The sequence below is a fragment of the Siniperca chuatsi genome, linkage group LG15 (assembly GCF_020085105.1).
Source record: "Siniperca chuatsi isolate FFG_IHB_CAS linkage group LG15, ASM2008510v1, whole genome shotgun sequence".
Taxonomy (NCBI): Eukaryota; Metazoa; Chordata; class Actinopteri; order Centrarchiformes; family Sinipercidae; genus Siniperca; species Siniperca chuatsi.
The window spans coordinates 14957222-14972096 of NC_058056.1; the positions used below are offsets into that span (position 1 = coordinate 14957222).

At 40.7% G+C, this 14875-nt stretch overlaps 1 protein-coding gene across 1 annotated transcript in view; it reads right to left on the reverse strand.

The window, feature by feature from the left end:
- Positions 1-5973, reverse strand: part of eml1 (EMAP like 1) — a 51659-nt gene extending 45686 nt beyond the window's left edge. The window contains exon 1 of the mRNA XM_044166010.1: positions 5775-5973. Within this exon, the coding sequence (XP_044021945.1) occupies positions 5775-5802 (28 nt within the window). The 5' untranslated portion in view covers positions 5803-5973. The remainder of the gene's footprint in view (positions 1-5774) is intronic.
- Between the last annotated feature and the right edge of the window lie 8902 nt (positions 5974-14875).

A 14875-nucleotide genomic window follows, 5' to 3' on the forward strand; every position in this document is an offset into this window, starting at 1 on the left:
AGTGAAACAAGACTACAGGATGAAAGCAAATGGCGACGACACACTGGAGTGCACTGTTGTGGGCCACACAAGCAGCAGCAATGCCAAATAATGATGTTATGATTCAGGAAAACTGGGTCAACACTTGTGTTTTTAGTGCAGTCTTTTGGTCATGCTCTAATAGCATTATGCATGTAGAAATCCCCTGCCAGACTCTGTAATATCAACAAAGACTCATATTTACTGACATTTAAGAGAAAGAGGGAGTCATGGGAATGTGTTTTGCAAGTCTCGCTGTGGTGCGATAATGCACTTTAAGGATTTTAACAGCAATACTGATTCTTACCCTACTATTGGATCAGTTTGTCTGTTCAATAACATCATTATATGAGTAAAATGGATCTGATTAATGCTTGATTAGCACTTAAATGATTGTAAGATAAACAATGCTTATTGGAATCAAGGTGAATGATAGTGAAAGTGTTTGGTGGCTGGGGCTTAAGAAGAAAGAAGTCCTACCCCTGTTAAGTCTCTGTGGATACCGTGACAGGCTTTATGGGAGAGAGAGAGAAGGCATGTGAGTGTAGAAGAGGAGAATCTGCTTATGGGCTGTAAATAGCTCCTAATCCTGAGGCTGTGGAGCGTCCCACTCCAGCTCCTCTTTTCTGTGTGGTGGTATAACCTGTCAATCACAGATCACATTATAGTGTAGTATGCTGTCTCTCCCTATAGCACAGGTTCATTGGTAACACTTTACCTTGACTGACCAACGTAAATACTAATCTTAGTATCAGCTGACTTTCAGTTCAATTTTACAATCAGAGCATTACATTTTGTTGCTGTAAAACCAGGAAGTGAGTCAGCATTTTGAGCCGCTGCTTCTCACACCCCTATTTATGCCAACAATAAAGTCTGGGTTTATGCCTTGCAGAGTTTCATGATTTGTTGTATGACACAAATTATCTATCTCAGCTGTGGATTCTGAAGCTGTACCTAGCAACATTCGCTTGTCCACTGTTTATACCTGACATTAACACAGTATGTTACAGCCACTTAGCAACAACGATCACAGCATTGCAACCTCTAACTCCTAATTAGTTAGTGTGCTAACATCAGTAGTGCCTTTAAAGGAATAATTCAATGTTTTGGGAAATACTTATTTGCTTTCTTGCTGAGAGTCAAATGAGAAGATTAATACCATTCGCATGTCTGTATGCTAATTATGAAGCTGTCCCAAGGAAACAAAATCTGCCTAACAACACCTCTAAGTTTTCTAATTCATTAATCGACACGTTAGTGTCTAGTTTGTTTAATGCATGCAAAAACCAAAGTGTGGAAACGACAAGTTGTAGTTTACGGTTTACCTTCCTGGAGTCTCCGCTGGTTGCCTGGCAACCTCGCGGCGACGACAAGACTCCGGGAAGTTACTGCGCCTGGCAAAGAAATAGTTTGGGACTGATTCAGATTTTATGGTATTCATCTTGCAAATGTAGCATTCCTTAAAAGGTGAAAATGTAAACTTAAGAACAGCTAGTTGTATTGTATACAAACTAGTGGTTTGTATACAATATGTGACCCAGTTTTAAGAGTAGTCCACCAAAACCAACTCACACACACACACAGCACTTTATCTTCACAATGTGCTTTTCAGAGATGACAGATTCACCTTTTACTGAACATAACCTCTGTGACAAAAAGCTAACACCTCTGTCTCTGTTGCAATTGGATAGTAGGTCCCTCATTGAGTCTCTGTCCAAAGTCAAGTCAAGTCATTTTTATTTATAAAGCCCCAAATCACACATTTACGCTACATTAAAAGTGCTTTACAATCTGTACAGCAAACAACACCCTGTATCCTTAGACCCTCGATTTGGATAAGGTAAAACTCCTTTAAATCCTTTAATGGGGGGAAAAAGAGCTCCTTCTTCCAGGATGGAGTTGGCAGAAGAGTTACTTTATATGTGCAGAGAGCAGGATTAGATTTTCAGTGAGCAGACATGAGCAGGCAGGCAAGAAAAAAAGCAGATGGACAGAAAGAGGAACACAGAGACATGGAGAATGTGCCAGTAAAGGGGACCCACTCTATTATTCTGCACAAAAGTATGACATTCATAACATCACGACACCATATCAAATCATATTGCGTGGTATTACTTGAGCCTTCATTGCTTTGGTGTCAACCTTTGATAGCTCTTCCCACCTCCTTCCTCCCTGCCTGACGTGCTCGCCTTTACACTAATGATGCCATAGAAGTTGGGAAGAAGGGTTATAAACCACACTGACTTCTCTACATCTAATCTATATGTTAATGAGGCATAACCTGGACACAGAAGTAGAACAGGATTGTTGTAATTCAGTAGACTGCAGTCCATGGAAATCTATGGTGTGATGCTGTGTGCGGCCATTAAGAAGCACCTTGCAGGTCAGTAGGAGACATTGTAATTTGTCAACCCTCTAGTGCTGTGAAAATTATCCATTTATCTAAAGGACAGCGATCTAAATCCACCTCATCCCTACTATGAAAGTCCAACAGCACTTTGGTGTGTAATATAGACACACACTGTGCATCCCACAGTGTGCAGGGTTGTGTGTTCTCTCAAGCGACAACAACATTAATCACATCTGACTTAGCTGCTGAAACATCCATGTACACCCTTCCCCCATTTCGTGAACAACCAAGAACTCTGCTCTACTCTTTCTCTCTGTACAACCCTACACACCCATTTTATATATTTACTGTGAATGCATACAAAACTGATCTGACCACGGGTGAAAATGCATACACCTGCAGCACAGTGTTATCTTTCACTCGCTTTTCACGCACCACCTCCCACAGCCTTAAACTATAAATTCCTGAATGTCTATTCTTTCCATTTCATGTTATTCTTTTGCTTTATTGTTCCTGCATCAAGTAGCGTTTCTTCCTGCACTTGCCCGTCTCTCCTCTCCTGTTCTTTTCAAAGTCAGAGCAACTCAGTCCTCCAATCGATGCAGCCTAAAATAAACTCTGCTGAGGAAATCTGGCGTCTGCTGCAGAGTTTACTTTAATGCATATGTTGTGCCAGTCATGCTCCTCCCTGTATGTCGCACATGCAAAACTGCAGGTGACTGTACTCAAACCTGCGTGACAAATGACCCATTTTCAGCCAGTTTGTTAACATGAGGAATAGGTTTAACATTAGCAAAGCTACTTGTTCTCATATTCAGGGCACAGATGGAGGGCTGACGTCAGCGGGCCATGATGCCGTCTTCATCTCTCATCTGCGTTTCTGAATGCACTCACTCTAGCATACACACACACACATCCCCCTCCATGTACAGTATCTGTATTGCAGGCGATGGTAACTGGATGCTGATGGCTTTCTGTCACATAAAGACATATCACCTCCCATTGATGCCCCCATAAGTCTCAGCTACATGACACACAGCGGCAAGCGCTGATTTTCATTTTTCACCAAACTGATCTCCTTGGAGACAGCCACCACCTTACTCCTCATCCCTTCATCCTCCCTACCCCTTTATTCCTTACCTCCTAGCTCCCCTTTTATTTCTTACACACTTCCCTTCCTTTGTCATATCTAATTTTCTCCACTTTTGTACCTTATCTCCTTTTTGTATCCCCAACTATGTTTTTTTCCTATTTAACTTCTACTTGTCATGACACTGTGCTTTTCATTCACACAATTCATAGAATATGCTAATACTGCCACCTGCAGGACATTTGCTGAACTGCTGCTGTTTATTTTGTCCTGTGTTTGAAAGTCAGTGTTGGGAACTGACTGTATGTATCAAAATAAGAAACTTTGGAACTGAAACAGTAAAATCCAACTCTGACTATCAACACCTTACTATGTCCTGTCATTGAATTGTTAAATCTTTCTTCCATCAATCCTAAATACCACACAGTAACAATAGACCTTTTTCACTTAAGACATGTTAAATATTACAGTAGGAAAAGCAAAGGTGTAAATAATAAAATAATAATGACTGAATGTTATATACCTGCTTCAGATTCAGGGTCCTGGTATTGTGCATGCTGGCTTACTGTCATGGCTTACTGGGACACTTGAAGAGAACTGAGCCATTGTTAATGTTATTAGTAACTCAAAAATAGCTGCTGTGAAAAAAACCTAAAATAATATGTTAAGATAAAAAAGGATATTTAATACATCGATTCTGACCATAATTTGAATGCAATGTAAAACCTTTTATAGGCAGGAAGAGAGGTGTTCATATTATTTCTGACACAATTTGGGAATAAATGCATTGTGCATTTTGCTTCAGGGCCCCAGTTTAGTGAAACTGAACTTGAAACCTTCCGTGACTCTCGAGCTACTAGGCTGCTTTTCTAAACTGTTTATTTCTACAAGTGATGTTTCCTTTAAGTGCTATTTCCTCCAGATAACATCTTCATTCCCACATATTCTTGTTGGGTCCACTATTACATTGTCATCTATGCACACAAACATCCGTTCTTACAGTATGACAAGGCTATTTAACCTATATAACACTGTTTACTATAACATTAAATTTTAAGATTCAGAAAGGTTCTAAAAATACAAAATGTCAGAATAAAAATATTAAAATACTATACAAAACTCTGATACATTGCCATCTTGGAAGTGTGATACAGATTTGCTGAAGAGATAGATCAAGTACAGGTCGAATACTGGCTAAACTGTTGTCCAACAGTGTGGAAAAGAATGCCTACATGTAAGGAAACTGCAGCATTGAGTTTAAGGTGTTTTGGTTCCAGTAAGTAAATCACAGTGATTTAGCTTTGATGTAATTTCCTGGCAAATCCATATGTATGAAATGTTAGATAATGGAGGTGTGGTCAGTGGGTGGTCAGCTGCCCATCAAATACAATAACCACAATCTTGGTGGGTTCTGTAATTGACAACATCAAACATTTCTCATACTGTTGAGTCACGTTTAATTAAACTGAGGAGGGAATCATGCATGGACAGAGCCAGAGGGGGAAGGAAACAGGAAAAAGGGGAGACAGGGAGAGATGAGATAGAGGAAAGGGGTAAGAGACTGAAATGTGAGTGAGTGAGTGAGTGAGTGAATGAGTGAGTGAGTGAGTGAAAGAACAAGACAAGGGGAAGGTTTCTATTTATAACTGATTGTTTCTGTTAGTTTGTCAGCCGGGCGGTAGTAAGAGTTTCAGCTCTTCTCTCAGCTTGGCTGCACTTGCGGGAAATTACCCTTCACTTTATGCTTAGCTGACACACACACACACACACACACTGTGCAGGCACTCACACATACACAAGCAGACACCTGCACATACACACAACACATCTTTATACCATTTGTCCCCAACGACCCTGGAACAGACAGGTCACATGCAGCATTGTTGTATCTACAGATCTTTCTCGCAGGAACACTAGGAGAGACTGACAAGAGGTACAACTACTTTCCTACCTCCATCCAGCCTCTCTCTTTTCCTTGCTTCTCTACATATCTCTGATTAAAACTGCAGAGTCATCCTGCATTATTTTGATGAAACCAGAGGGAATCCTCTCCAAGTTTCCATATAAGGGCCCAAACTGAGTAAGTATTTGCAGAATACTTATTGGGTGAGCTGTCCCAGCGGAGGGCTTAGACTAAAACAGGATGGGCCAAGAAAGACCCCCTCCCTCGAACATACACAGAAAACACACACATAGACACACAAATCCAAACAATTTACAAGCATGTATGCACATATACACACCTAATGTATCTCTCTTGAACACTGATGCAATCACATGAGGCATACAGACATGCTCTCTGTTTCGTTTTCTTACCAGTGGGTAGCCCCTCACAGTCAGACATGGCCAGAGAGAGAAGAGGATCAGGACAGTGTCTTCTCTTGTCAGCTGAGTTTCTGCAGCCTGTTGCTTCTTCTGAATTTGTGCCTCCTTGTTTTTGCTACAGTATCTCTGCTCAAACTCTGTTTTAGGCTCTAAGCTGTCAGACTCTCTCTCTGTTTAGCTTTCTTACTTTACTTTTTTATCTCCATGTCCTCCCCCCTCTCTCTCCCTTTCTCACCAGTCTGACCAGTGGCCAGTGGATGTGCCAATCAAACATCTACACACTGTGCTATTGGACACTAAATTTGTAACTAACAGTCCTACCTTGGGATACTGTTTCCCTTAGATATGGCAGGCCTTTTTAGATATGATTTCATGGACTTTTCACATATCTACAACACACAACTCGCCGTTAAAAGAAAAGAAAGAAAACTGTTTTTATTTCACATAGCCTGCAACAAGAAGGCAGAGCTTTTCCCTTACAAACTCACCATAACATTTTCAGAACCCCGATTGTTTTCCAGTGTACTTTTCTCCTTATCCCTTGAGCCTGTAACAGAAAACATGTTCCAGTAAACTTCATACCCCTTGAGAGACAGGTTGGCCAAAACCTGGCATTATTCCAGATACACTCAATATTTTTTTGGCAGTAGTAACTTTTGTTTCCTGTGGGGGGCGCTTGTGTCTCATTGTATGGTAGCTTGTGCACATCAGGAGAAATCCTTTGTTGTCTCCAGTTCCTCAAGTGGCCTGGATACCAAGAAATTTACAGGGTCAAGTGACTCTGTACTCAAGACTGCCATTTTAACAGCTAAACTTAATCTCAATGGTCTGTTTTATTTCTTATGAATAAGCCAGAGGCCATGTTTCCGAGTAGTTGCATTTGCTGCCAATTTCTACTTAACGCAGATGGACAGGCAGGGAAGCAGGAAAACAGAAAGTTCTCTCTTTAGCTTGGAGAAAAGAAGTTAAAAGGCAACATAAAGAAGAATTCATGAAGGGGAAAAGCAGGGGAATCAAAGATCGCAGCCAGCTTTGTCTCTCCTTCTAAGTCCTTTCATAACGGAGGAGACAAAGAAAAGTGCTCGCCAGGCACTTCATAATGCTGTACAGATTACTGGCCCGCTTGAGCGCACAAATGTTCCTCAGAACATACTTACGCTCTGCAGCTTTGATTAAGCTCACAGCCAACCTTTCCATACCCCCATTCCTCATTACTTTTCAGCTTGCTCAGCTGACCCTTTGTCACTTGACTAGGAGGATTATCACGAGGGAAAGGTCCAGCATGTGACTGACTGAGGTCAGATGGTAGACTTGTCCAGCAGTACCAGAGTCAGAGAGGTTAGGATTTAGTTCCAGGGATCAGGGTTATCTTGAGATTTTGAGAGACCACAGAGGATGAGGTGGAGGGTTTTCGTTCTTCATTATCTGTCCTGCAGACCACCCCTCTCCCCAACTTAATACAGCACCCCAGCCTTCACACCAGGACCAGCTTTGATGTTTGATCTCCAACTCTTGTTTGCAGAAGAGCTTGAAGGCCCTTTTGCAAACGTAACCTAAACCTTCACCCCATGAAGACCTCTCGACCCCTCTTGCTCCGGCAAACAGAAAGTGGACCATACACCACTGTGACTGTTTTTACTCACTAATGATCACATGCAATTATTTCGGCTGAGGTAATATACTCCAGAGTGTCCAAAATGGTGCCTAAATGATGCTTAATTAGATTGTAAAGTAGTTTAATATGAGTTTTCAGGACTTGGATTCTTGCATTGGCTATAAACAATGCAATGTTTACCTGCACACAAGAAAACCAGGTTATTGGGAGACGTCAGGATTCCATATTCTTGATCACTGCAACAACCTGGTTACTGTAAAACCTGCGTTCACTTACAGTTGGAGTGGATTTTACCTATATCCAGTAGGCTTATTATGGCAGTCAATTATGAATTTAGATTCAGAAACACAGGAACAAGATTGATATTATAATAGATAAAACACAATGGCTTCATCTTTATTTAAATCCAGGAAAACCAGAGCAAGCTCTCATTTTCAAACTTTTCATGTCACAATAAAGAAAGTGATAAGAGCACAAAGTAATAAGGTACTGAAAGGTACCATAAAAGGAACAATCAGGAGCAATTAAGAGCCATCAAGTGGTAGTAAAAGGTAATTAAATATTACTTGACAGTTGACTACAGGTCTAAGATGCATAGTTCTGGCGACCTTTGTGGCATATTCTCCCCCTTGCTCTCTGTCTGAGTGAGCCTGAGATATATTTCCTTCCGATGACTGAGTACTGTAGGAATTGACCTTCCAATGTATCAAATAAGGAAACTTGTGAGGAATGGATTTATAAATAAAAAGACAGACTACAATGCAGCAACAAGACAATATTATCTAAAATGGGACCTAAACAGGAACTAGACAGTGGCTGTTGCCCTTTCTCTTCACTTTATCTCTGTCCATCACTGTCTCTGTCGACCTCTAGCTAAACCACTCTCTCTTTCTGCAGACGTTTTTCTTTCTCTCCCCTCCCCTGCAGTCAATCTCTGTCTTCTTCAGTCGCTGTCTCTCTCAACAAGTTGCTACCACTTTCTTCAGTTCACATCCGCTCAGTGCACCAGCTCTTTAGTTCCAAATTGGAGATATGAGACCACCTTGAAACTTATTTAATTAATTTTATATTTTATTATTTATTATTTAATGTTATACATTAATGGAAACAAAAGTTCACCTCAGTGTTTTGTTTTTTTAATCTGCATGTTACTTTTTAAATTGCACACACCCAAGTGGTTTCATATTCACCAGCAGTTTAAATGTGGATGTTGTCTGATGTTGAATCTTGGTTTGCCAACACGTTGTGCACCGACATGCAATGTCATTTTTGTTTGTTTGTGTGCACAGTGCTGCATATTCAGTACCCTACTGTGATTTATATTTATATTTAAAAGCCTTAAAAGCCCTAAAAAATATTTTATAATTAAATATCAGTTAAAAATCACTCAGAGATAAATCATTTAAAGCTGGAGTGCAGGACTTTTACATATAAATGAACGCTGTTACATTCAAGCCCTTGCCAAACAAGTTCACACAATGTTGATTAAGCATATCACCACCAGGTAAATCTCTCTGTATTTCGCAGTATACTGGAATTTTTAAATCTGGTGTCTGTGGCGACATTCCCACGTGGACGTGTGCAGATTGGTGTGCAGATTCCCAAAATCCCAGGTGATGCTAACATCCCAAAACCGACAGAGAGTTAATGACAACAACATCGGGAAAAAAGAATATATCTATGGACACACTATTTATAATTTGGCAGAAAGGAAAACATGATGCACTGTAGTAATGGGAAATGGAGAGACGCAGTGTGGCTACAAATTAGGTGGGAAGAATACAACCAACCTGAAGAGACTTGAAGGCACCACCTTTAAGCCCTAATGTTAACAAAGCATATACATTTGCTAATGTTAAGTCAATGGTCGGCTATGTCAACTTGTGGCAAATTTGCTGGCAAGCCACATCTCCAATGAATGAATGAGCCTAGCTTCCAGGCTAACGTTGGCTGGGTTAATGTGTTAGCTAACAACAGTTCGCTAGCTCTAAGGCCAGGTAGGCATATTAATCGACTAATTGTTTCAGCACTAGTATGAGGTAATATTTGTAAGTACAACCTACACAACAGCATGGTCAAACTATCTGGCATGTTTAAAAAGAAACACTTACCATCAACTTGATTCCAATTTCCGATACCTGTATTAGCCTAATTGAATTAGTTTAAAGAAAGAAAACATTTTGACTAAAAGGTGACTAAAATGTAAAACTGGAAGTAAAACTGGAAGCATAAAAATGGCTAAAATGTTCCATCTAAAGAGTAAGACTAAAGGGTCGTTGTCAGTCCTGTGGAGCTGATTGATTAATTCTTGTTACATGATCTGCAGTGAGCTTGCTGCAATTTGACAAAAGTTGAGATTTTTCCATCTTGGTGAGGCGTGGACACGCCTGAAAAAACATGCGCGTCGCGTCAGCGTCGCTTCTGGTTTTGAGCGCTGTTGTTGCGCGGCTCCATTGAAAATAATTAATTTCTGCGCGTCAAGACTGTTAATCTGTTACTATCTTAGCTACATCTTAATGTTTAAGACCTGCCGTTTAGCTTAAACCTGTGTTGTTTGGACTGCCTAACTTTAAATACAGTTATGATGTACTCTTGTCACACTGCAGAAAAGATTAAAAAAAGATGACAATACATTGTGTCTGTGTATCGAAATATAATATATTTTTGAGTTAGGACCACTACAGGTGATGGTCAAAAAGGAGCTCAATTAATATGAGTTAGAAGGCCTCTATAATCTGCTTTAACGGGTCTATGTTAATGATCTTCCCGTGGCAGCAGCAGTAGTGTATGCAGGTACTAATGAACTCTTAATAGTGTTAAATCTAGCAGCCTCTGAATGATTCCACTAACTGTTTTATGGCTGTGTGGGCAGAACCTTAATTGGGGACTTGTGGCAAAGAGCTCTCTTCACAGCTCTCCACAGGTTTAACAACCTGCACAAGACAACTGAAGCTGCACTTCATTGTGCCAAAGGAGAGAGAATGCAAACAGCTTTTGCAATTGTGATTAGTTACTATTTCCATTTATAGTTAGTTACTTCCTTGGTTAATGTGTATTTCCAAATATTTTGGCCCATTCCACATGGGATACAAGACGCTGCTGTATACTGTATCAGACATGAAAAATACAGCAAGACATCTGATATAAAATGCCAAAATAAACACATCGATCATACACATCTTCATAATTTCAAGTAACATGCTGTATATTTATATACAAAAATGTGAATAAATTGTGCAGCAAATAGCTGAGGAAAGAAGTAAAGTGCTTTTTGATCGTGATAAAGGGGTTTCTTCCTCATCTCCCAGGTTTATACATTTGCATAGCTGTCATGAGAAAAAAAAAGGTCAGTAGTGAAAGTTTTGGATTAACAACATTAATGTGAGGAGAATGTTAATTATGTATGAAAAGAAATGGTCACATTTTATGAACAAAATAAAGGCTAAACTTGTTTGTGTGTTTGAAGAAATTAGAAAACCTTAATCGAATTAAAAGTCCTGAATGCAGGAATTCATTTAATTTGTGTATAATTCTGTGACCCAGAGGGGGGCCATGGTATATTTCTGGTAGAGGATTAACTGTAAAGAAGGAAGTCGTCCTCTGGCTGGGGGCAGTAGTCCCCCCGCTGAGAAACGACCGAGGTGTGACGGAGAGGATTCCAGAGCACGCAACAAAAGGCAGGCACTTTAATTTGAACAGCAGTTTTAGTCAGCAACACACACACACACACACACACACACACACACACACACACACACACACACACACCACAGTTCCTGATCCTCAGCAGCCCTGCCCTCAGGTCTCAGCCAGTTGAAAGACGGGGGAAACTCCAGATGCTTCACAGCAGTTGTGGGCTGTGACTTGGAAGAAGAAGGGAGCAGTGGAAGACTGGCAGGAGGAGGACACTGATGGAAGGTTGAAGTTATGTATGGAGTGGAACAATTTAACAGCAGCGGCAGAGGCCTAAATTAATAGTAAACCTATGGAGGTTTTGGCCTAAAGGAGCCAAACAGAGAGGGAGGGCAGTGGCAGCAACAGAGGAGGACGGGTGGGGTGAAAGGAGGTTCCAGAGACTCTGTATGATGGATGGACTGGTGAAGAAGAAAGGTGGGGGGAGAGGGGGAGCTTCAAAAGAAAAATGACCCAGACTGCTGCTGTGATGTAGAGGGAGGGAATGCAGGCCGGCAGCAGAACATGTGGGGATCTCATAACCAAAAAAGGGTTTTGTCTTAACAGCAGACATTCAGTGAAGATAAACCATGAAATAAATAAACAATTTCAGGTTTAAAAAAAAAAAGCTGGCTCTGAATCTGTTTTTTAAATTTTATTTCAGTGCTCCATTTTGAGGCATTGTATAGTACTGTACTAATCAGTTTTGCCATACACCAGGAAACTATGCAGTGGGTCCATGGAGATGTCACTGGATACAACTCTGAGCTATTACACCTTTCAAGATGCCTCTGTGGCTTTAGTGGTCGGCATAAACCTTTTGACTGGGGTTAACTTCAGGGCTTTTAAAACATGATCCAGCCCCACATCGACACAGGCAGAAACGAAAAACCTCTCCTCACACACACCTACTTGCTCTCTCCTTCAGGGCCTGCTAAAGCCATTATGGCTCTAAAAGAGATTGTATCTGCTCCAGGCAGACAGACAAATAGTTAGTTAGACAGTTAGATATACAGACAGTGCCCTTCAAACTAAAACGCCTCTGTGCTCGGGACAGGCCTGCTAAATGTCTGGCTACTCTTCAGAGGCTCTCAGGTGTGACCGGCCAGTCTCCTGTGTACCGCAGCCAAGGCGGCAGACAAGCACAGAGGTGTTCTGTGAGCCTGGAGTCGAGTGAATATCTGCTCTATCTCTCCCGTCACAGGCCGCATACGCTGCTGTGAGCAACTCAAACACAAGCCAGATCTTCTTTCCTGCAGAACTATGCAGGCTTTCACTGAGTTAATGCATATTTTTAGGCTGAGCCAAGGTCAGACATTTTGCCAAAGACCTGCCTGACACGTAATTTCTCCCAGCAGCTGCGGTTTCTTACATTTGATGACTAACTTTGCATTTGAATCAAAGACTTTAGCCAGACCACAAATGCATTGCAGCAGGATTTTAAGAGATGCTGATGGAGGCTTTGGTTCTGAACTTAGTCATACATGTCTTTCTCACTGCACTAACAGTGTTACATTGGTGGAGCCTGAACCCTACAGAAGAGGCCCTAATGTCCCCCTCCCTGCACTTGCGCACACACACACACAACTCTTCCCTAAAATTTGCTGATGGCTTGTTTTCATGAACATATATTATTTCCAGATGGAGGTCATGAATAAAACCCGACGGAAACAAGTCGGGTGAAACTGGAAACTTAAAAAAACAGAAATGGAGGGGTATGGAGCTGAGTAAAAAAACAATCTTTCTCCTCCCCCGCTCATTCCCTGAACCTTTAGAAAAGAGCAACTTGTCAATTACATGGTTAAAAACAGAGGAACAGTGTACCACACATGAACATGTGGACAGCAGTACCACATGATCGTTTCACCACAATGCAAATATGAAAACATCCATAAACAAAAAATGACTTTCATATCAAAACAAACAAACAAAGCTCGGAGCGGCTCAACCTTCAAACCTCCACACATATTTCCAGCTAAATAAACAAAGTCAGGAGGAAGAAAGGGAATACTTTCAGACTCAACTGAGAATACAAAAACTATGCCGTGAAGACCTCCTCTGGAATAACCGCAGAACATTGTGCTGATTCACCAACCCCAGGCTCTCCAGCAAAGCTGTACATGAAGAAAGACGCATTGTTGTGCTGTGAATATACACTACATTCAACTGAATCTATCACCGCTTTGCATTAGTGATGTGTTTCAAAACATTTGAGCATAAAACAACATGTGCAAGCTACAGACGAAGCCAGAACATCCATTAGCTCTTTTACAGTGAGTGCCAAGAAAAACCCAGTCAGACGCCAGACATTTTCTTCTCCGAGCTGACGTGGAGGAGGATGAACCGCAGCTGTAAGTTTCAATAAGATATTCGAGGGGTGGGCTCTGTATTACCATTATGCTATGAATAAATGCTTTAAAAGTTATATTGTGACCAGTTTACTGAATTGGCCACTTTTAAGTCAATCTTAATTCATCTATCAGCTAGCTACTTCTGTTGCTTTTCCAAATTCTTGCATCTGTGTAACATGCATGTTGGAAACACGCTTATTCGCTTTCTTACAGAGAGTTAGATGAGAAGATTGATACCACTCTCAACAGCTGGTTAGCGTACCTTACCTTAGAACAAACACTGGAAAGAGGGCAAAACAGCTAGTCTGGCTCTGTCCAAAAGTAGCAAAATCCACCTACCAGCACCTCTAAAGCTCACTGAGGTAATATCTTGTTTGTTTAACTCATTCAAAAACTAAAGTGTAAACGTCAATTCACCATTTTATGGGCAGGGCATTAACTTCCTTCTAAAACGACAATACCTTTGGGCAGAGCCATGCTAGTTGTTTCCCCCGTTTCCAGTCTTTATGTTAAATTAAGCTAACTGGATACTGTATGAGATGAATAAACGTTTTTCCCAAAACTGTGCTATAACTGTGTAAAAAACTAAAACTAAAGTAAACTAAACCAACTAGCTATTTTCAGCCATTGTGCTAAGCTAAGCTCATCGACTAAGCAATCGACTGCTTGTGGTAGCAGATATGAGAGTGGTATCAATCTTCTCATCTATCTCTCTCGGTAAGAAAGCAAATAAGCATGTTTCCCAAACTATTCCTTTAAGTAATCCAATGTTGATTTTTGTGCTCAGGTTTTTTGGGGCTATCTGCAGTTCTCTGTCATGTTTTAAGTCTATTTACTGTAGCACAGGTAAAACACACACTCTTGTGGGGAATTATTTCCCAACCAGTCCTTCTAGTCAGTTCTGCTGTGTTGGTCCAGTGAGTTGGTTTGGTTTTATCTAATCTGAGTCAGACTCCTTATCTCCATAATCAGACTCTAATCAGCCAGCTTTGTCCAGACAACAAGGGGCCAACGGGAGGCAAAGAGGACCCTCAGGCCTCCCCCGGTGTCTCAGCCATAAAAGTGTAATTTGAAGAAAGGGCACGCTCTTTCAAGTCAGTGGTAGTGGTATGGCTGAATGGCAAAGGAATCACCAAATTCAAAGATATCTGGAGGTTTTTTGTACTTTCGTTTGGGATCCTTGTTTTCTTTCTGCAATAAAAATATATTTTAACATTATTTTGTGCTTTTTCAATAAAATTAGTAATTTCAACATCATGTTATGTTTATATAATGATTCTTAATATATTTATACAGATTTTTTAAACATTAAGATTAAAGTCTTTGATTTTTTTTACTTTTTACCAGCAACAGCAAAATATGTGAAGAGTGGGGGATGACAGGTTACAAAAGTCTCTGACTCATATCAGGACATCACTGGTATTCGGTCTGCTCTTTCTCTCCCACCAGAGACT